Below are 27,513 nucleotides of genomic sequence, written 5' to 3' on the forward strand. Positions count from 1 at the left end.
ATACCTCCATGTTTGGGGTCACAAATGCCATTCATAGGAGCACAGTGAGCAATAGTTTCCATTTAAGAAGCCTGCATGAGTCGTTTGCTGATTGGAAACGCATGGAAGAAAAGTTCGGAATCTATTTGGATGCTACTATAATCCCAATTTTAAAAATTAGATTCGTATGCCCCGTTTGCAATTTTTTTTTTCAGCTTTCTGGTTTTATCGCACTTTGTTATTATTATTTTAAGTAACAGCGGGTGTTCTTCCACTGAAGAAGACTACAGCCACGTCATTCTGGCTCCTCAACTCCAAAGTGAGTGACTTTACAATGGGTGATATGTGGCTCCCTCCAGGGGATGAAATCATCATTCCACAGATGACTCAACCGCTACAAAAAGCAAATAATTGTAATAATTACACCAAGTATTGTGAAGTTAAGTCTGTAATTGTAACGGTTCTTGCGGAAATCAGTTGTGGTACCCAATGATGCATTCATCAAAACACAATACAAAAAGACAAGAAACTGCCAAATCAGCGTCTTTATTTTACAAACGCATTTCTGTCTTGACATTTTTTCCTTAATAAAAAAGCAATTTACAAGCTTAAGAACCAAAATGAAGCTGCACAGAATGATTATGAGTAAAATATATCATTTGAATAAATATACTTTTATTTCATGCTATAAAATAAAACAAAATAAATGGCAATAGATACGTCAGCTTGAGCTAGCTTCATTTACTTCATAGTTGTACAAAACAGTAGAGTTCTGAGGTTCACAGTTGGGTTGTGAGGTTGTGTGGAGAGTGAACAAAACAGGAGTTGGGGCACATGTGCTGTCATGACTCGGTTTTGGTGGCCCTACTGGACCGAAATCTTCAGCTCAGTGGAACACAATGGACTCATTGAGACCTTGAGGCAGAATGCATGGAAACCACTGACTTGAGGACTTGCACCCCCACCTGAAGAGAAGTGCACGATTATGGACAGAGGATGCGGCCCAATGAGACCATTTTAAAACACTATATACCCTGAGTTGAGAGTTCCAACTTTTTGTTTGTTTGGTTGGTTTTTTTTTTTTTTTTGCCTTGTTCCCAAATGCATGAGCAAGAGAGATTATAGTGCGTTGAGGGAGTTAATATTGAGCGAATCCCGACAGTCGCTGCAACTTAAGAGCCAGAAGTGTCCACCAAATCGGAACATGACAACACACAACCCATTCGCAAAACGTGGCTAGACAGCCCAAAAATTCCTTTCTTATTTTGACACAGCTGGAGGTGCAACTCTGCCCAGTGCAGAGTGGATGACTGAGCCACATGCTCAGTTCTTCTGCTGCACTTCACCAATTATCGCTGGATTTTGACCATAAACACATTTGTTTCCTTTATTATATACACAGCGTATATCATGAGAATTTTTTTTTAAAGAGGAAGCCAACCTGTCCAAACTTTGTCAGCGGATAGAAAACAAACAAAAAAATCGATATCAAATTATCCTGCTTCTATTTTAATTTAACAGCTCCCTGACATTCAGTTTATTTGATATGACAGGCCAATATTTCAATAGGCTTGATGATCCAAATACACCACTTTTATAAAAGTTTATTGCTTTCTTTTAATAATACACAGTGGACAGAAACCGAAAAGAAGGTATGGAAGACTTAAGATTTTTCTTTTCCAAGCCAGTATCAGTGTTTGTAAACTACCTGAAGTGAATTTAAGAAGAGGATGAGCTGCAATTTCAAAAAGTAGTCGGACAGCCTTCCCTGTAAACACTTCCTTTTGATTACTTGTGGCCCATAACGCATCTCCTGCATTGTGTGTGGAACTAAGAAAAAGTCAACGAGAGTGTGAGTCAAGGTCAGTTGGTTTTGTGTGTGTACTATGACTTAAGTAAATATAGCTACAAGAAAAGCATTTAAACAATACCCCCGCCATTTACCTATACATGGACTTATATACTTATTTGATAAGAAAACAAAACCTTATTAGTCAAAAAGCATCTTTTCACGGGGAAAGGAACCTGCTAAAGCAAATGAGGCCATTATAGCTGGATAGATACAATTTCCAGAGGTACTATTAATGGGAACTGTTAAGTGCACAATCAATGACAAAAATTCAAGAACTTTTTAAAAAATTATCCATTGGCAATTGTAACTAAATTTTGTGGTTGCGAAACGTGCAATTTAACTACAGTATAGGGTAAGCGTGTTTTTTTTTCTTCTTTTCCTTTCTTCATTTTATTTAAAATGCACACATACTTGACTAAATTTTTAAGCAGCTGCTCCCCGCCAGTGTTGGAGCAGGAGAGGGAAGTACATTTTTCGCGTTCCATGCATCTCCTTCCTTCATTCATTGAAAGACGGAAAAAGTACGGCACAGACTGTAGACGGGATTGTCCTCACTGGCTAGAGCGGAGGGATCAACAAATCTCTCTCTGAGTCCAAGGCAAGAGCCTCGTTTGATTGTTATCACTTGCTACCTCAGATAGTCATTTGTCCCATGACGATAAAATAAATCTGAAACAAACCAAAAAGTCTTTTCTTTGAGTCAAAAGGTAACAAGGGGGTAGAGGACATGAGCTGAAAAAGTACAAAAATGAATGACGGTGGACAACTCATTTCTTCTTGGTACTACTTTACAATACATGTATGTGGCGGTTTCATCAAAACCTCTTGATGCAATCCATTTAAAAAGAAACCAGGCACATTCTTCCAAGTGCCAAACTCTGAAAGGTAAAGCTTGTGGGAAGGCACTAGGTTGAAATGCCACTTGTTGTGAAGGACTCTCTCTTTTGTTTACATTGGCTTCACACAATTACATTACCGATTGCACATAATTTACTATCACCTATTTTATGGCTTTAATGAATGCTGCTAATTCTCATGTCGCCTTCATCGCAAATTGGTCAGATTTGTTACAAATGATTGTTTTCAGTAGGGCGCGTACATTCCTTTCAAATCGCAATTAACTCGGCCTACCTTTCATGAATAACCCATTCCTTTTGGTAAGCATTCACTTCGGAAATCAAAAATGTACACTTCAAAAATAATGAGCTAATCTTTGGCGTGAACTCATGGCACCAAAAAAAAAAGAAAAAAAAGCAGTTTTCACCTTTCACTTGCAAATCATTTCTGGGCAATTATTGGCAAATTCAAATTAAAACTCATCAGTAACGGACAAAGTTAAAAATGATGGAAATACATGTGGTAAACATTCATTTTAAAGCGTTCAGTTGATGTTGGGATCAAAATGTGGCTATTCACTAAAACTGTAAGTAAGAAACACGAACAGAAAACCCCCCCAACAGAATGACAACCGCATTCGAGTGAATTCCACAGAAATGCGATGCACTCTCAATTGCCCATTAAAGAAAAAGACTGCACATGAGAAAATTATAAGGGCCACCATCTTAATTCAACTTGGCAAAAGACCACGTCATATTGCTATCAAGCAAAATTGCACCACAAAGAAAAAAAAAGGGAAAAAGAAAAAGGCATTGACTCATTTGGATGGATAATAAGACAGCAATGTCGTTTCAAAAAGAGACCACATGAGCTGAGCTTCAAATTACCAAATCGCTATGAAAGGATGGATAATCAATCAGGCCTTCCAAGTGCCTTTTAAGAATCAACAAGGAAATCACAATGGATATAAAACAGTCTTTACATACTAATCTCTACCCACTGCCCAATCCCCATGGTTTAATAAAACAGTAAAAACACAACAAAGACATTTTGCATGATTTGTAACCATTCGTAATCTTGCGGTTGCAGAGTCTCATCGAGTTGTAGTAACTGCTGTGAGGGTAGTACTGTACTACTCTTGACACTGCAGCATCATATTTAAAAGGAGATTAGCAAACTCTCACTGGGACACCCAAACCTTCCCCACTAACTATGCAAAGTGCATCAATACTTGGTATTATATACTTTCACCACCTCCTTTAACATTTACATATCTTTTCTTTTACTTTTAGCCACACATGTCAAACAAAAAGTGGTATTGACTGCTGAAAACAACCTTGGTCTTAATATTAACATTTGCGCCGCACCAATGCAGAGAACAAAGACGGCAGGTACAAACCCAATTCCAATCAAGTTGGGACGTCGTGTTTCATATCAATAAAAACAGAAGCTGATGATTTGCAAATCATATTCAACGTAGATTTGATTGGATGCATTACAAAGACAGGATATGTAAGATTCAAACTGATCAACTTTCTTTTTAGCACATAATCACAAACTTGGAATTTTATGGCTGCAAAGCGTCCCAAAAAAGCTGCGACAAGGTCATGTTTACCATTGTATTCATCACTTTTTCTTTTCATATTTAAAATGGATGGGAACTGAAGATGCGTATTTTTGAAGCTTTATAGGTGGAATTCTTTGCCAGTCTTGCTTGATGTAGGGCCTCAGCTGTTCAACAGTCCGGGGTCTCCGTTGCCGTACTTTATGCTTGATAATGGAGACAGGACTGGATTGCAGGTAGGCCAATCTAGTACCCTAGTGCTTTTACGACAAAGCCGCGCTGTTGCAACACGTGCAAAATGCGGTTTGGCATCGTTCTACTGAAATAAGCAGGGAAAATCCAGGAAAAAGACATTGCCTGGATGGCAGACCACAGAAGACATTTCCACTTTTCATAAATCCATCTTGGAGGAGCTCGGGCCCAGAGAAGCCGGCAGTGTTTCTGGGTGTTGTTAAAAAATGGCTTTCGAGTTGCATAAAATTTTTAAGTTGCACTTATGGATGTGGCGCCTAACTGTATTTACTGACATTTGTTATCTGAAGTGTTCCGGAGCTCATGTGGTGGTATCCTTTCCACATTGATGTCAGTTTTTGATGCAGGGATTGAAAGTCATGGGCATTCAATATTGGTTTTCAGCCTTGCTGCTTATATGCAGTGATATTGCCCAAGTTCTCTAAACTTTTTGACAATATTATGGACCGTAGGTGATAAAATCCTTAAATTCCTTGTAATTGTATGTTGAGGAACATTGTCCTAGAACCGTTTTGACTGTTTTCTCACGCAGTTGTACACAAAGAGGTGAACCATATTTGCTTGTAAACGACTGAGCAATTCAGGGAAGCTCCTTTTATGCCCAATTGTGGAGCACACCGGTTCCCAGTTAACCGGTTTACCTGTGGGATGTTTCAAACAGGTGTTTGATGAGCAATCCTCAAATTTCTCATGACTCTTGTCCCATCTTTTTTTTTTTTTGGATGTTGCAGCCATAGAATTGTGAAGGATTATGTGCTAAAAAACATCATTTATCAGTTTGAACATTGAATGTCTCTTTGTAGTGTATTCAATTAAATATTGCTTGAACATTATTCGCAAATCATTGTATTCTGTTTCTATTTATGTTTAACACAGTCTCCCAACTTCATTGAAGAATGGTTTGTCGGATAGAATGAAAGGAGAAAACAAAACAAACAAACAAAAAACAATAGTCCTTGCAAATAATGGAAGAAAAACCATGTCGAAATGGCTGAGATTCCTTTGCTGCTTTTTGCATATTATTGACATGACACGAGTACTTTTGCTTTACTTAGCATGAACAGATCCGGGAGTTGTTGCAACTGCAGTGAATGAATAATGAGTTGTAGCTTACCTTACCTTACCTTACCTAACACGGGTCAACAGAAGTTGCACATTCTGATCAAATCCCAGTGTGGGGGGAATATGTGGGACTTCAAGTGAGCCCCTTTTCACAGTTAACATTTCTAAAACCATGATTACATAAGAGCACACCACCACTATTAGCGATGAGGTAAAAATCCTGTGTTTTGTTGGGAAAAAACCCTTTCGACAGCAAACTGATAACTTGAAGTATACCGGGCTATCGGTTTACTATCTATTTCTTAACGTTCCAAAAAACAAACACGAGCATACTAAATGTAGTCACTTGAGCAAATCAACTCTCCTTGTTAGTCTAACCCATACAATCAACAAGGAATAGTTCCCCTGTCTATGAAGGCTATAGATTGAGAGCATATTCTTTAAATGGTTTGGCAAAACACTGTACATGCACCCTAAAATGAATTTATAACAGTGAACTTGTCTGTGCCCGGTAGGTTACTGGCTATGAGGTAGAACCAAGTAAGTTCCATTGAAGTGAGAATACTGTGATGAGTATGTAGTTGGTTGTATCATGAGGTATTGAACGGATATGTCACAAAAAGCTTTGCAATAAAAAAAAAAAAAACAAACAAACAAAAAAAAAGAGAGAATAGATCATTCCTAGTGAGTGAGTGACCTCCTGTGGCCGTATGTGCAAAAACAGGTCAGGTAAAAAGGTGATATGACAAGCATCTTACCAGAGCTTTCACATTTTCAATTATTGCAACATGCCTATATAACTCTGTAAATATGTTTCTAAAAACATGGACAGATATAAAGAGAAATCATCTGGGGGAAGGGAAGCTTGGAGGAGGGTGTTGTGAGTGTAGATAAATGGGATCTCAGCAAAAATAGTAAGATGTCGCTCCCGAAGTAACTCGCTTGCCTCTGCATTTGACACCGAGCATTCACAAAATTGGTAGCACCCCTTTTAGTAAGAAACATCCATATTAGAGGGAGCTGGAAAATCCTTAAATTGATTTGAAGAAAAAAAAATCTTAAAGCTTCTTTAACCTGAAGCAGAACCTAATAATCACATCTGGATGCCTGAGCCTCTTCTGGACTGCATTTGGAACTCTCCTCCATATCATTGGCTGGTGCCTCTTCTGCATATTGTGCCTCATAGGCTATCCCCTCAGCGGTCTCGTCCGGGTCTTTCTGATCCGAGCTTGCCTCCGTCCTCTCTGGGGAGTCCATATGATTGCTGCTCTCGGACACTCCCATGTGCTTCTTCCTCAGGTGCTGGTTAAGGGTGCCCTGAAATGGGAAGCATTTTCCACAGATCTGGCAGTGGAAGGGCTTGTTGTCCGTGTGGCCGCGGATGTGGTACTCCAGTTGGTCTTTCCTTGTGTACTTCTTGCCACAGAATTTACAAACAAATGGGGTGATGCCCATGTGCAGGCGCATGTGACGGTCGAGGCTCCCTTTCTGATTGAAGGTCTTACCACAGTAGACGCAAATGAGTCTTTCGTTGTACGGGTACCACTGACTCCTCAGACTCCGCTCTCGCAAGTCGTTCTCCAACACGGCGGGTCCCACGGCGGGTTCGCTGTCATCTGACCCTTGTTTGATGTGACTCAGTACCGCTGCCGGGATGGCCAGGGGGCGCTTTGCTCTGGCTCTCCCGCCTCTGAAGCCGCTGAGTATGGAACGGGATGGACTGGAACTACTGAGGTTAACGAAGCATGGCGAAGACAGCCCTGAGTAGGAATAGGCAGCAGACTGGATAACTGGACCATAAGAACCCACGCTAACAGCCAGAACTTGCTCTCCGTCGACCAACTCTGTGTGGTAGCCATCATCGCCAGCTGAGGAACTGTCCGAGTAGGTCGGTCTCTCCGTTTTTTCTACTTTCACGTGCACATCCGTTACTTGCCCATCTTTGCCAATTAGTTCCACTTGCTCCATTTCTCCTTCCATGGGTGCGTCATGCTCTGACACGCTATCGGTGCTCCCGCGATCTGACTGGCCTTCCTCTTGCTGCAGCCGTCCACGACCAAGGGCTTTTCCTGCAAGATCCAAGCGTGCTTCGTGTCCTGCGTGACTCTGACGGGAGTAGTAAGGGGGGGAGATCTGCGTGGGGTTGACAAAGAGGTTGCTGTCGTTGACCCCGTTGCGACCGGTCTGCGAATCATCCTTCTCTGGGCTGCAGGTATTAACTGGGAGGCTTATTTTAGAGTGGATGCTCTCAAGGATCTGAGTACACTTGTCAATAATGACCTGCATCTGCAGAAAGCTGGCGGCAGTCAGGAAACTGATAATGTCCTTGAGCTGCAGGGACATATGACCTGTGTAACAGAATGCAAGAAGCTGCTCAAACACCTCAGGGCTTTTGATGACTGAAATCGAAAGGCCACTCATGGTGCTGAGCGCTGAGTGGTCTCGAAAGTAGGGTGAGCTCGCTGCCAGGACGGCCTTGTGGGCGCGAAATGGCTGACCCTGTATGTGAACGATGATGTCACATAACTTGCCCTGTAGTCGCAACTCATTGAGCTGAGTCAGGACGGTGTTGCTGAACTCCGGCACATCAAACTCGATGTAGCTGCCGTCGTCCATTTCTTGAATATGCTTCTCCAGTTTGTCAACCACCTGAGGGGGGAAAGACAACAAACAGAAAACATTAGTAAAGAAACATTTATTAAACATTTATTCATTCATTTTCCGATCCGCTTTATCCTCACAACGGTCGCGGGGGGTGCTGAAGCCTATTCCAGCCGTCTTCGGGCAGTAGGCTGAACCAGTTGCCAGCCAATCGCAGGGCACACAGAGATGAACAACCATCCGCACTCACACTCACACCTAGGGACAATTTGGAGCGTTCAATTAACCTGCAATGCATGTTTTTGGAATGTGGGAGGAAACCGGAGAATCCGAAGAAAACCCACACAGGCCCGAGGAGAGCATGCAAACTCCACACAGGAAGGCCGGAGCCGGGATCGAACACACGACCTCTGCTCATTTGTCATTAATTTATACAATTCACACAATTTCAGAAATGAAGTATTTATACAATGATGAACACTTTTTTTGTTTTTTGGTAACAGAGGAACTAATAGAAATAATAGAAAATTCAGAAGTGGATGCAAATATGAATGGCTAGGTTGTAGAATCACGGTCATGCAAATGAGGATTACAGAAATCAGGCTAAAAACTGCAAACTCCCCTTCTACTATTCTCCACGTTATTTCTTTCCAGACAGATCATGTGATATGAGCTGACATTTTGATTGGCCATCACTTCTGCGTTGTTCCAAAGCCATTCACTTGTGATGCATATTTTGAACCGCAATCAAAGGAACGTGCGGTCGGGTCACTTGGCGTATGGCTGTCTTAAAAAATGTAGAACGGGTCTGGCAACATTGTTTTTGGGGTGGCAAGTGAACAATGTAGTACAGACATACTGTAGGCTGAGATAAAAAGTTAACACCCAGTGCACGGCGCATGCATGTGTATGTAGAATTCAATACATTCAGAATTGGGTGGGTGAAAATGGGTTGTGTTAGGCTTAAAACTTCTGAATAACGTCTAGCGCAGCAAGCAAAAGACTTGCTGCGCTTTACCAGCGATAACAATTTTCTGAACTATTAGATTGATGATTAGATTGATCTCTCTGTGAATTTTTATGAAGAACCATTATATACTGTAATATTTGGCTTTTAAAGACTTCCAATGGTGTGCACATGTAGTCATTTATTTTCATGTTAATAAACTAATTTATAGAGTTACATTTTTAGTACAGTGTTAATGCGCTGCTGCTGCCTTGACCCTGATTTTGCATTTAACAGAAAAATGAATGTTTTATTTTTATGTACGTGTGTGCATAGCTTTTACATGAATTGAGTGAAAGCGAGAAATGCTTTTTTAATTTTTTTTACCTATTAGATTTGCTGGTAACATTATGCTGCCCTTTTTTGTCAATTTGGGAGGGAGAAAGACCAGGCTTCAAAGAGCGAGAATCTGCATATAATTGATGGCCACTGAAATGCATTGTGAAAAATAAAATCAACCCCCAAAATTATTTTTAAAAAAAAAAGAAAGAAAAAAACTGATGAACCTCCAATATGCGCTTTCTATACACACACACACATATATATATATATATATATATACACACACATACATATACACACACACACACATCGTTTAACCTTTGATACTCATTTCTTGCTGTTTTTCTTTTCTTGATAGTAAAGTTTCTGAGTACTGTGAAAATCGCTTTCAAATAAAACATATTATATAGATACCGTTTGTGTGCAAATATCAATGGCCTTTAAAAGGTTTTAACCCCTCAAGACTGATACTATTTGTGAGCCAAACTACAGCATTTTGCATTGTTTGTTAGCTTAAAGCTAAATGGCCTTACCTCAAGCAAAGCTATGTTGTTTTGAATACAAAACTGATAATCATCTTTGTTTTATGTTCAGTTTGACAATAAACATTGCAATAAACAGCTTGAAGCCACTGACGACTTGTTCATTAACTGGAAAGCTGCTGCTTGTCGTGAAGTGAGTTGACTGCCACTTGAAAACTCTTGACTTGATCACAAATCAAAGGGGAAAAATGGTTTAATGTAGCAGAGAATGACTATGTTTCAAGGCTGCTGCAACCAAAGGGGGTAGCATGACCAAGTTATTTTAACATTATGAAACGGACACATGCCGCTAATTGAAACAGAAAACGAGGGTCTGAAAGCTCCCGTTGAGAAACAGACAACATGATGTTGTACTTGGGGAAAACCCACCCATGCAAACACCACACAGGAAGGCCAGAGCCCAGATTCAAGCCCAAAATCTTAGAACTGCAGCGTCCACAGCTGTGTTGTCACCTTTCAATATGAATTTGTGGTTTTTTGACATACATGAGCAGCTAACTAAAAGAAAATATTCTTTCTATAACTGGGTGTTTAGGAAATATTAATAATTAATATAAATCAGTATTGGAAATAAATTAAAATGAAGACACAGACAGAGAATAAATAATTCCTTCACTGGACTTTACCAAACCCCTCCTCTATTTTGGTACAGGACTCATTTCACGCTTAATGTAAATGTAAACGGTGCACATTCACCACATCGGCCACCAGCTTTGAAGCAACCTTCTTTGAAGTCGGTCGTGTTTTCCCGGTGCTCTGTGCTGTCATTTACCGTCCTCCTAAATACAACAAAGACTTTTTAAGCGACTTTTCAACCTTTCTTGCGGAAATCAGGCTGAGATATGATCATATCCTCCTAATGGGGGATTTTAATATCCATGTGTGCTGTCCGGAAAAAACGCTAGCAAAGGACTTCTTAAGACTTATCGACTCTTTTAATTTCGTGCAGTATGTGACCAGCCCGACACATGAACAAGGTCATATTTTAGACCTTGTCCTTGCTTATGGTCTACCGGTGTCAAATCTGGAAGTCCTTGAAAATGGGATTTCTGATCACATGGCAGTTTTATTTGACGTAGTCTTATCGCGTGCTGCTGTGAAATCTGCCGCTCCTAGTTTTAAACGCCGAATTTTTAACCCTCGCACTGCTGGTCGTTTCTCTGATGCCTTTAATAACCTTTGCGTATCCTCGTCTAACACAGAGGAACTCACCTCTTGGTTCAACTCATCATGCTGTGCCATCCTGGATTTGGTGGCTCCTTCAAAAACTGTGCTCCCAAAACCTAAACCCGAGCCATGGTTTAACGACATTACCCGCGCAGCTAGGCAGGGGTGTCGCAAAGCCGAACGCAAGTGGAAAAATGACAAATTGCATGTCTCTTATCAAATTTGGAAAGACTGCTGGCGTAACTACCAGCTCACAGTAAAAGAGGCCAAAAGAGAATATCTGTCGGACCTTATTCAAGCTAACCGTCACAACCCACGCGCACTATTTAAAACAATAGATTCTGTACTCAAACCCCCTCTGCCTACTTGCTCGGATTCTTCACCCGAGATGTGCAACAGATTCCTTCAGTTTTTCATTGGTAAGGTCTCTACAGCTAGGACTCCGGTCTCAAATACCGCATCTGACCCCTCTGTCCATGTTCCATGTTCAGCTGTGCTAAATTCTTTTGAAACTGTGTCCTTGGCGCTTTTGGAGGATGTAGTTCGCCAGACAAAGCCATCTGGCTCCCCTTGCGACTCTCTTCCCCCGCACTTCTTTCAGGAGGTTCTCCCGAGTGTTGGCGCATCAGTCTTGGATATCATCAACAGCAGCCTCTCTTCTGGTGTAGTTCCCCAACAGTTTAAACATGCTGTGGTCCAACCCTTGATCAAGAAAGCTGGCCTTGATCCAGATGTGCTGTCAAGTTTCAGGCCCATTTCCAAGCTGCCTTTCATTTCCAAAATTCTGGAAAAAGTCGTGCACATGCAGTTGAAAATTTTCTTGGATGAACATAACATCTTGGAGGTCTTCCAGTCAGGTTTCAAGACGATGCATAGCACGGAGTCAGCCCTGTTACGCGTTTCTAATGACATCCTCCTGGCAAATGACTCTGGAGACCACGTGTGTCTAGTTTTATTGGACTTAACTGCAGCATTTGATACAGTGGATCACAGTATTCTGCTGTCTCGTTTGCAGCACTTGGTGGGCATTGGCGGCAGTGCTCTTGAGTGGTTTAGGTCCTATTTAGCTGACAGAACCTTCTGTGTCAGCCTTGGCTGCTCTGAGTCACGCACTGCTCCCCTGTCATGTGGTGTTCCACAGGGCTCAATTCTGGGGCCTCTGCTGTTCTCGCTGTATCTGCTCCCATTGGGTTCCATCTTAAGGAAACATGGTATTCCCTTCCACTGCTATGCAGATGACTGCCAGATCTATGTCCCACTGAGCAAGAAAGACGCCTTCTCATTAAGGCCACTCCTATCCTGTCTGGAAGAAATCAAAACCTGGATGGCACAAAATTTCTTGAGATTCAATGAAAAGAAGACGGAGGTGATATTGTTTGGTCCCAGTGGCCCTTGTACATTCCATCCTGTAGACTTGGGCCCCCTGTCTCCTTATCTTAAGTCAACAGTCTCAAACTTGGGCCTTAAACTGGACAGTGATTTCAAACTCGATCGGCAAATTGGTGCCGTTGTTAAATCCAGCTTCTTTCACCTTAGACAGCTGGCCAAAATAAAACCTCTCACATGAACACTTTGAGATGGTAATTCATGCCTTTGTCACATCCCGGCTCGATTACTGCAATGCCCTTTACTTTGGAGTCAGCCAGTCCTCCATTAAGCGCCTTCAGCTGGTCCAGAATGCCGCCGCTCGCCTCTTGACTGGTACTCGTAAGAGGGAGCACATAACTCCTACTCTGGCATCCCTTCACTGGCTCCCCATTCATTTTAGAGTTATTTTCAAGATCCTCTTATTTGTTTTCAAATCTCTGAATAATCTCGCGCCACCTTACCTCTCTGAGCTCATCCGCCCCTACACACCTGCCCGGCGCCTCAGGTCTGTGGACCAGACTTTATTAGAAGTACCAAGAACTAAACTGAGGCTCAGAGGGGATCGAGCCTTTTCTGTTGCTGGTCCCTCTCTCTGGAATGACCTCCCACTAAACATTCGGCAAGCCTCCTCGCTGCCCATCTTCAAAACCCTCCTCAAAACTCACTTGTATTCTTTGGCATTCGACTCAGCATGACTTAGATTTGTTCTTGGTTTTACTGTTTGGTGCTTTCTACCGCCTTTATTACCGATTTGTCTTACTGTTTATTGTGCATGTTAAATTGCTCCATGTACAGCACTTTGTATGCAGCGATGGCTGTTTGAAAGTGCTCTATAAATACTGTTGACTTGACTTGACTTGACTTAATGCTTCTGATCTGTGACCAACTTTGCCATGTTTTTCATCTTACAGTAAGACAGTGGCCATCCAGTATGTCACATTGTGCCTATAGTCCAGTGCCGACACCGAGCAAGATCTGAGTATAAATGCAGGTGAAATTGTAAACTATATTAATGTTTTTAATGTTCTCTTCTTATCAATTACAGTTAAGCATTTAGATTGACTAGTTACATAATCCTCAATTAAGATAAAACAAGATCAGACAAAGAAAAACTTTATTTGTCTCACAATGGGGAAATTCCCAATTTAATGCTGCAAAATTATGAAAGATTATCAGTGATGTGTTCCTCGAGCCGGTCCTTGGCCTCGAGGACCAGCTCGAGGACCGAAGGTCGGTCCTTGGTCCTTGGCCTTGGAGTCAAGTCCTTGGCCTTGGCCTCGGGTTTCCGGTCCTCGGACACAACGAAGGATTTGAGCCTCTCATCCTTCGTCCACAGATATAAAGTGGGCCCGAGGACCGCAGAAATCATGAAGAAATCAAACAAAATCCATCCGGGGAAATCCATGTTTATCTGGTGCTTTAAGAGGGGCGGGGCTGCCACTGACAGGTGATAGTCAGTGCAACGTGTAAAGAGCGGCATCACAGTTAGTTTCAATCACGGTTCGTTCCGTTCGCGATCGGCAGGTTAAATAGCGTGTAAAGCCTTTCTGTAACAGTGGTGTCTTTTATTTCGTTATTTTTGCACAGTCGTCACTTTTGTGCGGTGGCACTAGAATGTTTGTTTGAACCAAGTAATTTGCGTTACAGCTGGAGTCAATAATGCCATCACTTCACTTCCGGGTTTGGCCGTTGGGATTTAGAGTCCTTTGGAGTCCTTTTGCTCGATTCCAGCTATGTTTGCTGAATGCTTTCTCATGTTTGAAATAATGAATATTGATAATACATAGTTTAAAATCATGGTTGATTTAATTATTTATTATTATTGTGAAGTTGAAGGTATTAAATTAATTAATGTAGTATTAGTGGTAGTGGTAATAATAGTAGTACTCAGAGAATGTTTAGAGATCAGCCATCTCGTGACCTCTGCGTCCCGCGTCCTAGACGCATAATTTTACCACGGGACGCACAGTTCCAAATAATGTGCGTTTTTGGGACGCAAGGAAATTTCTCAGTCAAAACAAACAAACAAAAAAAACTACGGCAAGCCTGAGGATTTCACGGTAACAATCGTTACCGGTAGCATGTCGTTTCCGTGGCATCATTTTAACGGTACCGAAAAATAGTTTAACCATAAAAGTCACCGCACACGAGTTGACTGTGTGATCAACGCGATTTCACTGTGTCTGTATGTGTGTTTGTGGTGTGGTGTAGTGTGGTGTGTGTGTCTTTCTTCTAATTTACTTTCGTTTTGTTTTGTTTTCAGTGTGGGGGGCGGGAAAGTTTGAGATGGCGGCGATAAAAACTCACAAAGGTCTACTAATTACGACATTTAAGAAATGGGAATGCTCGTCTGATTTTTCGTATGAATCGTCCAAAGGGCGTATCACTAAACTCACCTGTGACGTATGCACAGAACACGAGAGCGAGATACGACGAGAGGCAAGATTACGAGGCAAGTTGGTCATTAGATTTGTAGGGTAATTGTTATGAAAAATATGATGAAACAGTATTGGTTATTCTAAATTTTACTGGTTGTAGCATGGCAACTTTATGAATAAAACATTCGTCACAAGGTGTAGTAATGCTAATGTTAACTGTTGGTAGAACTCATGATGACGTGTGTTAAATTCTTTGTTCAAATTGATCGTAGATTACACATGCATCGTCTTGGGAAGAGGATGTCAAGCCACATCAATACTTACCTGTATTAATGATTACCAGTAAATTAATCTTTGCAGTGTGAGATTGGAAAAAATACTCTGATGATGCCACATGAGTACACCAGTTTATGATCCATTTATTTTTTGGAATAAACCTGGAGTACACAGCTACTGATATAATGTTCATTGTTAATGCATCGTTTTCAAACATTTACCCTTGAAACATTATACTTTTGAGTGTCAGAATTCTTGATTATGAATATCAGTCAAAATAGAAAAATGGGTTCCCATGATGAACGTTTACGGAACCCAACATTAGTTACCATGGTTTCCCATTGGGTAATCCGACGGAACCGAAAAACGGTTACCATGAATTTCCGAAATCCTCAGGCTTGCTACTGAATTAACAGCATTTGTTTATAATTGTATGTATATGTTGTTGTTTGTGTTATTATCATATGCAATTGAATAAGTAGACCATTTCAGAATTCAAAATTTGGGACTCTCTCAATGCATAATGGGACTCATACTTTTCTGATCAGCGAGTCCCTGGGAATCGCTGCCGGTAAACTGTAAAATTATCACTGCAGAGATTACCGCTTTTTCTGCAGTCAGTGATTGACTTCTATGCAAAGCCATTTCTCAACTTGTCTTCCGTGCCATGTCATGCCTGTTGAGTGTTGATTTACTTCATATTAAGAAACTACTGCACTAAAACATTAATTCATAAATGTATATCATATGCTTTTATTTTTGTTTTTCTCAGTATAAATAACACATACCCTGACAGTTCTACTCTTTGAATAAAAACACTTCATTCAAGCGTTAGGGAGTGCAAGGGGTTATGATGGAGGGGTGTTGCAAATCATGAAGACCTGCCAAGTGGTATGATAGCATTGTTTTATACATATCCTCGGCTAGGCCTCAGCTTCAAAATCAGTCCTTGGTCCTTGGCCTTGGCCTCGGAGGCAAGGACCAAGGCCTCGGAAAATTTCTCAAGTCCTTGGCCTTGGCCTTGGCCTCGGAGTCAAGTCCTTGGCCTTGGCCTTGGCCTCGGAGTCAAGTCCTTGGCCTTGGCCTCGGGTTGCCGGTCCTTGGTCACAACACTGAAGATTATGCTACCGCCTTCCTGTGTGGAATTTGCATGATCTCCCCGTGCCGGGTACTGCGGTTTCCTCCCACATTCCAAAAACATGCAGGGCAGGTTAATGGAACACTCTAAATTGTCCCAAGGTGTGACTGTGAGTTTCGAATGGTTGTTCGTCTCTGTGTGCCCTGCGATTGGCAGGCAAACAATTCAGGGTGTACCCCGCCTACTGCCTGGCGATGGCTGGGATAGGCTCCGGCACGCCCGCGTGAGGATAAAGCGTGAGGATAAAGCGGATCAGAAAATGGATGGATGGATAGATGTTAGATAGGCAATCTTAGTGTGCTAACTGAAGCATCCTGTGCAGTGATGAATATGGCAGCTCGTCCCCACAAGAACAAATGTGAACCATCAATCCCACATACGTATATTGCGGGAACTTGCTTCAATTTGAATCCACTTTCTTCAAACTTGGAAGGATCAAGATTAACTTATGCAATTGCATTGCCTTGATTTTCCTGAGGTTAGCACAACGAAACAGTAAACAAGACGCTCATGGCAACTTATCATAATATGTTGTGATAGATGGGGCCAATACCGGTTGTGACAAGGTCACCACAACTTAGCACCGTGGCCCAACAAGGTCACCACTACAGAAGATGATAATGACGATAATTGGAGGTTGGCGATATTAAGAAAAGCTTATGACGTTGTATAAAAATTCCATTTTATTAAAAGGAAAAAAAAGCACAATATTGCCTTTTTGTATATACCAGCGGTGACACTAACCAGTCAATTTCTTGTCATTTGCTCTTATTGGCTCAGCGGCGCAAAATATAATGGTGTACGTTGGTCACATACTAAAATGCACCAATAAACTAACCAGCAAAGGTTGCTGGAACTGCACAATTGGAACATAACTTGGCCTGTTCAATTATGGTGCTTTTATTATTGAGACGTGATGATGACATTGTGGCAATTTTAATAGAGATATTGCTGTATCATTATATCCCTCGTCACCACTCAATACGTCTGAATGTCAGACCCTGAAAAAAGGCTTAACAATGAAGCAATATCAAGATGTATAGACACACGATCGATACGAATAGAAAATACATTTGATAGAACTGACATAAGATTAGTTATATCGTGATACATTTTTCAGCTCAGCTCTACCCTGAAATATCACACGGTGATAAAAAATAATAAATAAAAATAAAAATAAAAACCCTCGTCTCACCCCTCGGGTGGTGTCCGTCCCTCATTCAGCTTGGGTCCTTTACCAGAGGCCAGGAAGCTTGAGGGTTCTGCGCAGTATCCTTGCTGTTCCCAGCACTGCACATTTCTGGACTGAGATGTTCGATGTTATTCCCGGGATCTGTTGCAACCACTCATCTAGTTTGAGGGTCACTGCCCCGAGTGCTCCGACCACCACAGGCACGACTGTCACCTTTACCTTCCAGGCTCTCTCCAGCTCCTCTCTGAGCCCTTGGTATTTCTCGAGTTTCTCGTGTTCCTTCTTTCTGAAGTTTCCATCACTTGGGACTGCTACATCCACTACAACAGCTTTCCTCTGCCCTTTATCTATGACCACGTTATCTGGTTGGTTCGACATTACCATATATATATATATATATATATATAAGAAAAATAATAAGAAAACCTTTATTAGTCTCGCAATGGAGAAATTCCCAATTCACAGCAGCAAAGTTATGAAAGGAAGAAGTAGAACAACAAAATATAGGAGCTGCTGGAAAGGCAGCCACTCTCGCGGCGCCATTTTGAAGTCAAAATAACAAAAATAACACAACACAAAACAACACATAGGACACAGACAGTCGTGCAATCTTCACCAATTTTCTGCATACACTTTGTTGTCTGAAGCAGTTATAGATGAAAGAGGAGAGGATCAAAGTGTCCTTTCACCAGTGGATCAGAGACGTCATGCTGAAAATGTGCACACGTCTGCTACAAGCTAAGTTTTGAAAGCAAACACGAATCTGTAGCGTCCATTGACGAAAAGAGATTAGTTCACTTCTCCTGTCCCACGTAATCCACTTCAAACTCCAAGCCGCGACTCCCAGTTCCAAATCCGCATCGGCGCTCCGCGCTAACGCTCCTTTCTTCTCATTGTCGGCTCCTCAAGACTTACATCCATCCAGCCGCAGACCGTTCAACAGCACCGATCTCTCCGGGACTGTCGCCCCGGGACTGTCGCCCCGGGACTGTCCAGCAACGACAGTCAAATGGCGCCGACATTCCTCCCAGTCAAAAACAGTGCTGGCATACCCATGCTGCCGAGAAGGCGCAACCACCAAGCACAGAGTCTCCTCCTTGATGAATGTCAAGTCACAGTCGTGCCTGTGGTGGTCGGAACACTCGGGGCAGTGACCCCCAAACTAGATGAGTGGTTGCAACAGATCCCGGGAACAACATCGGACATCTCAGTCCAGAAATGTGCAGTGCTGGGAACAGCAAGGATACTGCGCAGAACCCTCAATATATATATATATATGTATATATATATATATATATACAGTAAATATTCCCATCCCCGGAATTCTATGGAAAGGAATATCCTTCACCCGGAATAAAAACCTATGCATTAACATTTTGACTATGATATTACATGTTACCGGAAGTTGCGTAAGCGGAAATTCCACTACCCGTAACCCGGATGGAGGTGTAATGCCGCGGGAGCTTAAATACACGCAACGCCCACCCGATGCGACGGAAAAGACAACGCTGAAACAAGTTTTCACTTCGCGTTTTTCGATCATCAGATTCTAAACGACGACGTGCAAGTGAGTTTTTATTGCCGTGCATTTTACTGTAATTGTGAATGATTTTAACTTTATTCACTTTCATCCTGTAGAACGCGGCACTAGCTTAAAAGCAGCACCCACTCGACACGAACGAAGAAACGTGTTCGCTTCGCCGTTTTCATTCATCAGATTCGAAACGAAGACGTGTAAGCGACTTTTTATTGGCGTGCGTTTTACTGTAATTGCGAAAGATTTTAACTTTATTCACTTACGTCGTGTAGATCATCGCATCGAAACGTAGAAGAACTGTAACAACTGGAGCGCAGTGAGTGAAATGCATCCGTTTGAGCGAGGCTGGACACAAAGTTAAAAAGATCCAGCAGACACTTGGAGTCGGAAAGACGCAAATCTACGAAACTTTAAACAACAAGGCATCGATTCAACTCCTGATGACAAGCCACCATCCAGCAAGGAAGCAATGCAAATGGCAACAAAAATCCTTCGGTATGCACAAGAATTACCAGACATCGGTGATCAACGGGACAGTTACTTGCAACTAGCAAGAAAACTGTATGACACGCAGGCAAACATTGTCATAAACCAAAGAATGCATCCAACAAAACAATCCTAAATACATATTTTTTCCCAAGACAGAAAAAAAATCAACATTAAAATACTGTACGTATTTTACTGTTGTGATTTTTTTGGGATACACCTGTATTGCAGTTTTTGTTATATAAACAGTTTTTGGACAGTATATTTTTGTATTTTATTGATTATGTTGTTACACGTGCATTTTGACAACATACTTGCAGGTTCATAAAGGACATGTACCATGCTCATTTTCCAAATGAGGAATTTCTGTTATCAGGACAAATTGGACAGCACAAACACGAGTCCGTACTAGAGAATATTTACTGTATATATATACATGTGTGTGTGTGTGTGTATACAGGTACATGTATATATATATATATATATATACACACACACACACACACACACACACACACACACACACACACACACACACACACACACACACACACACACACACACAACGTAACCATTGGGATGAGACTTTTGGGAGTGCTTTATCAAAGCCAGAAATTCCAGAAGTCTCAACACAGTTAAACATTATGCTGTGAACTTGATCTACCATGACTGCACAAACAAGTTTTTGCCTGGAACTTATTATTTAGGGCTATGGCTCCCTGAACCAATCAAATGGGTGTGTTTTGGAATTTTAAAGACAAAAATGGTTACCACTAAGTGCATACGCTTAAAGCCATACTATCTTTTTTGTCCACCAACTCAAACCATAATTAGGTAATAACTCAGCTCAACTTTATTTGTACAGCCCTTTCATATTAATATTCATAATAACATTTTAACAATGCACCAAGTTAGAGAAATAAGTTTCTATTTGCAGTATTGCTTGTCCGTGAAAGTAAACGTAGTATTGCTTGAAATTTTTAACTAAATCAAAAACCTTGTGAATCAATTCTGGAAATCTGAATTGATACCCAGACCTATTCACAATGTCCACTTTTACCTGGTTTGTCCAGTCTGCAGTTCGGTTAAAAGTGAAAGAATGATCACAGGAAATCTGTTCACCGCGCTGTTTATCACCATCATTATTATTGTTGACTGAATTTTATTTGTTTTAAACAGGACAAGACAATACTCTGGTTGATTAATGACTGGTAATTACCGGTCAATATTTGTGAAAAACTGCATGACAGACGAATCGGTACACGCCTCAAAAGGCTAATCCTGCTCCAAATTACTCTGGTAAGTGAGCGACTTATTTTTTCCCTGACAGTTTCACTACTATTACAATTAGTTGTATCTTTCTTCAGAAAATTATAGACCTATAGTATTACTGTCACATCATTGCATATTTATCTTGAACCAGTAATACACAACGTACTGCCATTGAAGTAGAGGAATTGACATGGATGTCACTATTTTACACACAACGTGTTAGCTTTTAAATATGACACACATTCATCTACAGTATTGGTAGCAGAGACACACATATGACAAGGATTAATGTCCTGATAACTTTTTTAATTAAGTGTTTACACTGGGGCGCAGCCCCTCCTATACCATTTTTTTTTTTGTTCTTGGGAAGGGTTATAGTCTGACACGCAACCTTGCACAGCAACGAGCTTGCATAGCAAACGTACAGAGAGCAGGACGTGTGGTGTAAGTTAACACTGTTAAATGTCAAATTTCCACTACACCACACAATGCATGCACTCTGGGAACCGAGTGGCTACCTCATAAGATGTGCTTGTGCAGTGTTGCTGCGGTATGTTCATTGGTGTCACAAAAACAAAAGAAAAAAAATACACGCTGTATGCTCTGTATGAATAGCACGAGGTTTGGCATTGGCAAAAAAAAAAAAATCATAATTCTGCCTCATGAAAAGAGTTTGAGAATCGCAAGCTATGGCTTATTTTCGATGCACAGGCTTTGGCATTGCCTATTATGGGAACGAACGTCACCACCAGGGGAAGACTAGCATTAGCATCTCACTTCGTTGCGCTCATCTCAAAACTTCGATGGCCGCAAAGAGTTTCAGAATGGTTTCAGAATTGCTGTAGGGACAATCAAGTTTGATGGCTGCAGTAATCTCTATAGTCAGTCTTGTATTTAGTTATTTATTTACGGTGTAGCCGAGAGCCATGATATACATCACGTCAGATTTCTTCTTCAAGGTTACACGGGTCCCATGCTATGTTCAGACAGAGAAACTACAGTTGAAAACCAAAGTGTTACTTGAAGCACTCTTATTATCGGCTTCCAACTTTTTATTATACTTATGCTTAATGGAATTAATAATGAAATTAGTAATTTAATTCTCAGCAGGATTGGCAACAGAAATGCATTTAGTGTCACCCCTTTGAACCCAAATTTCATTCCATTTGGTGGTTTCATTCTGATTGGAACACAAGGCTCGATGTCAACGCGAGTAGTGATTATCTTTGTGTTTCATTCACAGAGGACATTTGTAAACAGCTGCTTTTACTTGAGGGAACAAAACGTCCCCTTATTTTCTGACATTCTGCAGACCAACATAAATCATAATTGATGCCTTTTCTGTCATGTCCATTTGAAGCAAAGTCCTGTTTTTAAATAATAAAGGCTAGAAATTTAGCATTTTTTAAAATCGGATTCCCGGTAATCAATTAATTGAAAACAATCAACAGATCAATTGATTATTTATGATAAAGATGTAGTTGTAGCTCTGAAATTGAAGATTTAACACCGAATCCCTGTGATCGGATTCACACTCATGGACGATCGGTATCAGCGGCATTAAAACCCGAATCGGAACATCCAGACTTTTCATACATTTTAGTCATTAGAAATGTATTTCTTTCAATACGTGATGTACACTGACAGGGAGAAAACCGAAATGTTTTTCCATTCGAGAGCAAAAGGAACATATCAGCCTATCAGAGATGAAAGAGGACTTTTCTGAAAATTCCTGACAATACAAATATATATTTGATTTTAACTGACTTAGCAGGTTTGTCGACCTTTCTAATGTCGTCGGACAAAAAAAAAAAAATCACAGATCAAGTCCTTTTCCTCAAGCCATGACCACTTGAACGTGTTCCTAACACTCGCGTCTTTTGCACGTATGTCAGCTTGCCTGTCTACCTGTTCGAACATTGCACTGGGGCCGTACCTGGCCGATCACGCATGAATTAGTTTACACAAAACGCTATTCAAATACTCGACATTCAATGATTAATCTGCCTTTTGGGTGCACACGTGCACCCTGTGTGGCTTCCGTTCTCGCCGAAATTTTGAAATCTCCGAGATATGGGGAGGCCATGAGAATGTGAGGGGAGGGGTGTTACTGTTACTAGTGTTAGTGCCTCAACATGACTACACTCATGAAAACAAAACAACAAACTCAAACACGTGTTCGTTCAATGTTGTCAACTAATATCTGGATTAATTTTGGGCAATTTTTCCTCAATTTTCCGGAGGAATTTTCATGAAAATGTGAAAATCCGGAATTTCGGGAAAATCTGGAGGACTTTCATCACTGTGTATTACAATTTACTGATAGCCAACAACATTAACAAAGTCAGCATCCATCCATGCATCATCTGACCCGCTTATCCACACAGGGGTTGCGACCATGCTGTAGCTTTTCCCAGCTGTCTTCATGCAGAACATGCACAGATGAACAACCCTTCGTGTTCACAATCACACCAAGGGACAACTTAGAGCAGGGGTGGGCAATTATTTTCCCGGGGGGGCCAAATAAGAAGCAGAAAATATTGTGGAGGGCCGGGCCAAAAGTTAGAAATCTACTCCTGATTTCGATTTTATTTCTACGTTGAAATAAGTTAATGACATTGTTTACAGAAGCTGATAAGAGTATGTATTATTTCTAGACAATGAAAGTGCAGTTATTGTACAGAAAAATGATTTCTTCAGTGAAATTATGCAAAACAATTCTAATTGTGCAACACTTGTGACTCTTTTTCAGTAAGATAAACACTACAATGCTTTCTGATTTTAAATTTCCCATGAAGATAGCACAATGTCTTTGTATGCCAGTAATAATGTAACAGAACTCACTCTTTTTTTTGTCCCAACTGCCAAACAATGTAGAAAAAATATAAGCAATCATGTTTCAGTGTTTTGATTTTTTTTCTTGTTCAGGAGAGATCAATCTAGCCCAGGGGTGGGCAAACCTTTTGGCTCGGGTGCCACGTTGATTTCTAAATTTGACAGGTGGACCGGGTCAGCACAAGATACGGTACATATAAAAAAATTTATATGTTGACAGTCCATACCAAACATCAACAGAACAAAAGTATTAAAGTAATTCCATACTTTTTTTTTTTTTAATGAGAACAGTGAAACAACTGTGATGAACGTCCAAGTATGTTAACAACATACAGTACACACTGTATGTGACAACACAAGCAACAAAGTGCAACAATATATTGCCCATAAACTGCAGCATACAGTACAGGTATATGACAAAATATAACAAAATTAGGACTATTTTCTCCAAAATGAGACAAGTAAAAGACCTGGTGGCTTTCTTTCCACTCACTGTCTCGAACTTGACCTCCCCTCGATCACCACACAAGACAGCGTTGCTCAGCTGATGTCGTGCATCGAACTTTTAAAGCCAGCCACGGCCATACCGCTATGGAAATCGATTGCTCTCTTATTAGCGGTCCAGTTTGCGGAAAGTTTTTAGCACGATAACAGTCAAACCATTTCAGGAAACGTTTATTTACTCGACTGTCCGTCGAGCCGCATACAATTCACCCTGAGCATGGAAACACCCAGAATCGGACTGAGCAAGAATCGCTTCCTTGTTTTTCAAAGTCTCGTAGATTTGAGTCTTTCAGACTCCAAGCGTCTCTTCAATGTTTCGTACTTTGTAAACCGCTTCGTTTAATCAGATGCACTTCACTTACTGTTCCTCTTCGTTTGGATGCCATGATCTACAGGATGTAAAAATGTTCGCAATTCCAGTAAAACTCACTGCAATAAAGAGTCACTTGCATGTCGTCGTTTTGGAATCAATGATTGAAAATAGCGGCGCGGACACACTTATTCCGTCGTATCGAGCGGAGTTCCTTGATTTAGCGCTACTACTGCGGGCTTCCGTATCGTCTCCCCCTCCCTCCCTGTGTTCTGCAACTTCAAGTAACTGCACCCCCTGGCGTTGAAATGCCTGTCATTACAAGTCCAAATGAAATGAATACAATCATTTACATCGAACCTTGATTGTGTACTGTGCCAACCATCGGCGGGGTGGAAAAGACCCGCGGGCCGTAATTTGCCCAGGTTTGACTTCGAGCGTTCAATCAGCCTACCATTCATGTTTTTGAATGGTAGGTTGACATCAAAGTTCAACATTCATGAAAACTTCATGCATAGGTCATGCGTCAGCGCAGCGTTTATCTTGCAAAAAACTGATATTTTGCAATCAAAGTGACCTTTTTTGTGTTGCTGTTATTGTATTGTTATGTTCTTTAGTAGGAAAGCATTGTTTAGATATTTGAGGTATTACAAATGCAAAAAATAAATAAATAAAAAATAGAATCAAAGTGAAAGTTCGGTTGAAATGCATCCATTCACAATAAGCTCTTTTGCTCCGATTTTTTTCTTGGAAGCGAGTATTTTCAAGAAACGTACCCATGTTCGACTGCTGTTAACGAAAAATGGTAAAAAGGTAGAATTGTACTTTTTTCCTGATGAAAGAAGAGGGGTAAAGCTTTCTTTTGGTAGGTTCCGTGTTTGTATAGCTAGGTATTTTCTGAAGGCCTTTGAAAATTTGTTAAAATGGTCAAAAATGGCCGGCTCTCCCAATTTGAGAAAAACGGCTGCCATTGAATGAGTTAAGTGTTGCGCCAAACTTAATAGGTGCTCGCACAAGATTCATCAGAAGGTTCACAACAAGTTTTAGCCAAATTCATTCGAGACGTTCCTGGCAGTATTACAAGTAAATTGCATGATTCCATTAAAAAAAATCCTGTTACCATGTGAAGCAAAGCTAACATTTTCAAATGTTGTATAGATTTTTAAAATTACATTAAGTGTTTATAACTCAGGCTAAAATATGAAAAAATACTGATTTAAAAGAAAACAACTGCCAAGCACATGTTGTCACTTTGTAACTTAGTTCCGTTAAATCACCTGTGTCAAAGTCAAGGCCCGGGGGCCAGATCCGGCCCGCCACCTCATCTTATGTGGCCCGCAAAAGCAAATCAAACATGTCAACTTCCATGGTGTTAGCTAAAATCTGTACCAAAGTTTAAAATTCCCGTCTGTAATAAATAAGAACGATATTGTAAGCAGTTTCTTGTTACCATGACAGTAACTTAAACAAAAGTGGAGTAAACCGTTGTTCTTGACTTCCTTATATGGTTTCAGTCATAACGGCCCTCCCAAGGGAAACGGTAACTAAAATGTGGCCCGCGACGAAAGTGGGTTTGACACCCCTGCTTTAAATGAACATCTTCCGAAGAAACAAGTTCAGAATTGAATTAAATATTGCCAATTACAAGAACGTTTCAAGTTACGTTAAAAAATATGTTGACAAATAATTAGGTCAATTGTTTAACAAGAAGGCATTTTTGAGCAGATTTTTACACTCGCATCAAACATATCACACACATGTTCCGAAACGAAGCAATGTTTTCCCCACAACACAAAACCCGATATTTTTCCAGAACCTACGATCGGATTTTCGGAATTCTTGTTGCAACGTACTCAGATTTAAGTGGCCAATATAGCCAGACTGCATTTTGACAGACTGCCATTTTGGGGAATTCTTTTTCACACTGTTACTTATTCAGTTACCGCAAATTAGAATTGCCAGGCTTCACATACAAATAGGCTAAGAAAAATGATGTGGCCTAAAAAGTCACAAAATAATTTAATGGGAAATCCTTGCTGAAATAGTAGTTACATGTTAATGGTCTGGTGTTCTGGGTGAACTCCGCTGTAGTGAATAACTCGACTTTGCTGGACTTTAGTCTTTCCTGCCGTAATATTGCAATAACAAGTAGAGGAACATGAAAATACATAATTGCTTGCAGCTTAGTGGGTTTTGCTGGTTAAAGAGTGCAGCATAAACTAATTAACTGCAAAGTAAAATATGATGGGCCGATTACCCAATCGCTCTGCTGACAGTTTTGTGATATATTTCTATGCTCACATTTTTTGCTGACATCGTGACAAACCAACTGTCGAAACAAAATGCAGCACATATGTGCGGTGTCAAACTTTTATTGTCATTTATTACAATCCAACGTGTGGGTCGCAAAAAATTGAAGACATTAGCGCAGCAAACGCCAGCTCAAAGTCGAATCTAAAAGACTAAAAGACTGGTGTTCCGAATTCTTTTTACCATGTTATATGTGCATCGCTTCACAGGGCCGTGCCATACCACGACCAAAAGCATTCTAACATTTGCTAACTCCATTAGCTAGCTTAGCATTTAGCCAGCATTTAGGCAAAAACACCGGATCTTCACACATACACACACCACGATGTACACCCCGCGTGAAACAGCTTGACAGTCGGTTCACGTTGTACACAACGCACAAATGATTGGCAATCTTGTATACATTTTCACAAACGTGGCTCTACAGATGCATTATGTCGGCTGTCATATAAGGTGGCTATACGGCTAGCTAGCTCACTAGCCGAATTAGTGATCAACCCATGTTAGCCAACGGTGGTGGCTAGCGCTAGCCTGCGCTAGCATGCAATCGCTGGCACCACATTCCACCATTAGCGAAGTGATTCAGAACTCACGTTGGCATGGCGAACTGCGGCACGCCGTCACCAGTCCACGCCACATTTAAAACAAGGAGACTCACCGTGCTGCAGATTGACATTAAACGTTGTCCATTCCCCTTCAAGTTCGCAAACAGCCACAACCAGGCCTCCCCCCCTCTCCAGTCCAGATGTGTCAGACAGTTGCT

At 41.0% G+C, this 27,513-nt stretch overlaps 1 protein-coding gene across 1 annotated transcript; it reads right to left on the bottom strand.

Annotated features, from left to right (window-relative positions):
- Positions 1–509: 509 nt before the first annotated feature.
- On the bottom strand, positions 510–27,513 carry zbtb34 (zinc finger and BTB domain containing 34). Its single transcript, XM_086111855.1, has 2 exons — positions 27,409–27,513; positions 510–8,195 (listed from the first exon to the last, which is right to left on the bottom strand). Exons 1-2 carry the CDS (start codon positions 27,424–27,426, stop codon positions 6,633–6,635), a joined length of 1,581 nt encoding a protein of 526 aa, XP_085967981.1. The 5' UTR covers positions 27,427–27,513; the 3' UTR covers positions 510–6,632.

Source organism: Hippocampus guttulatus, chromosome 5, assembly GCF_054856545.1.
Source record: "Hippocampus guttulatus isolate MCC_2025c chromosome 5, RoL_Hgut_1.0, whole genome shotgun sequence".
NCBI classification, from domain to species: Eukaryota; Metazoa; Chordata; class Actinopteri; order Syngnathiformes; family Syngnathidae; genus Hippocampus; species Hippocampus guttulatus.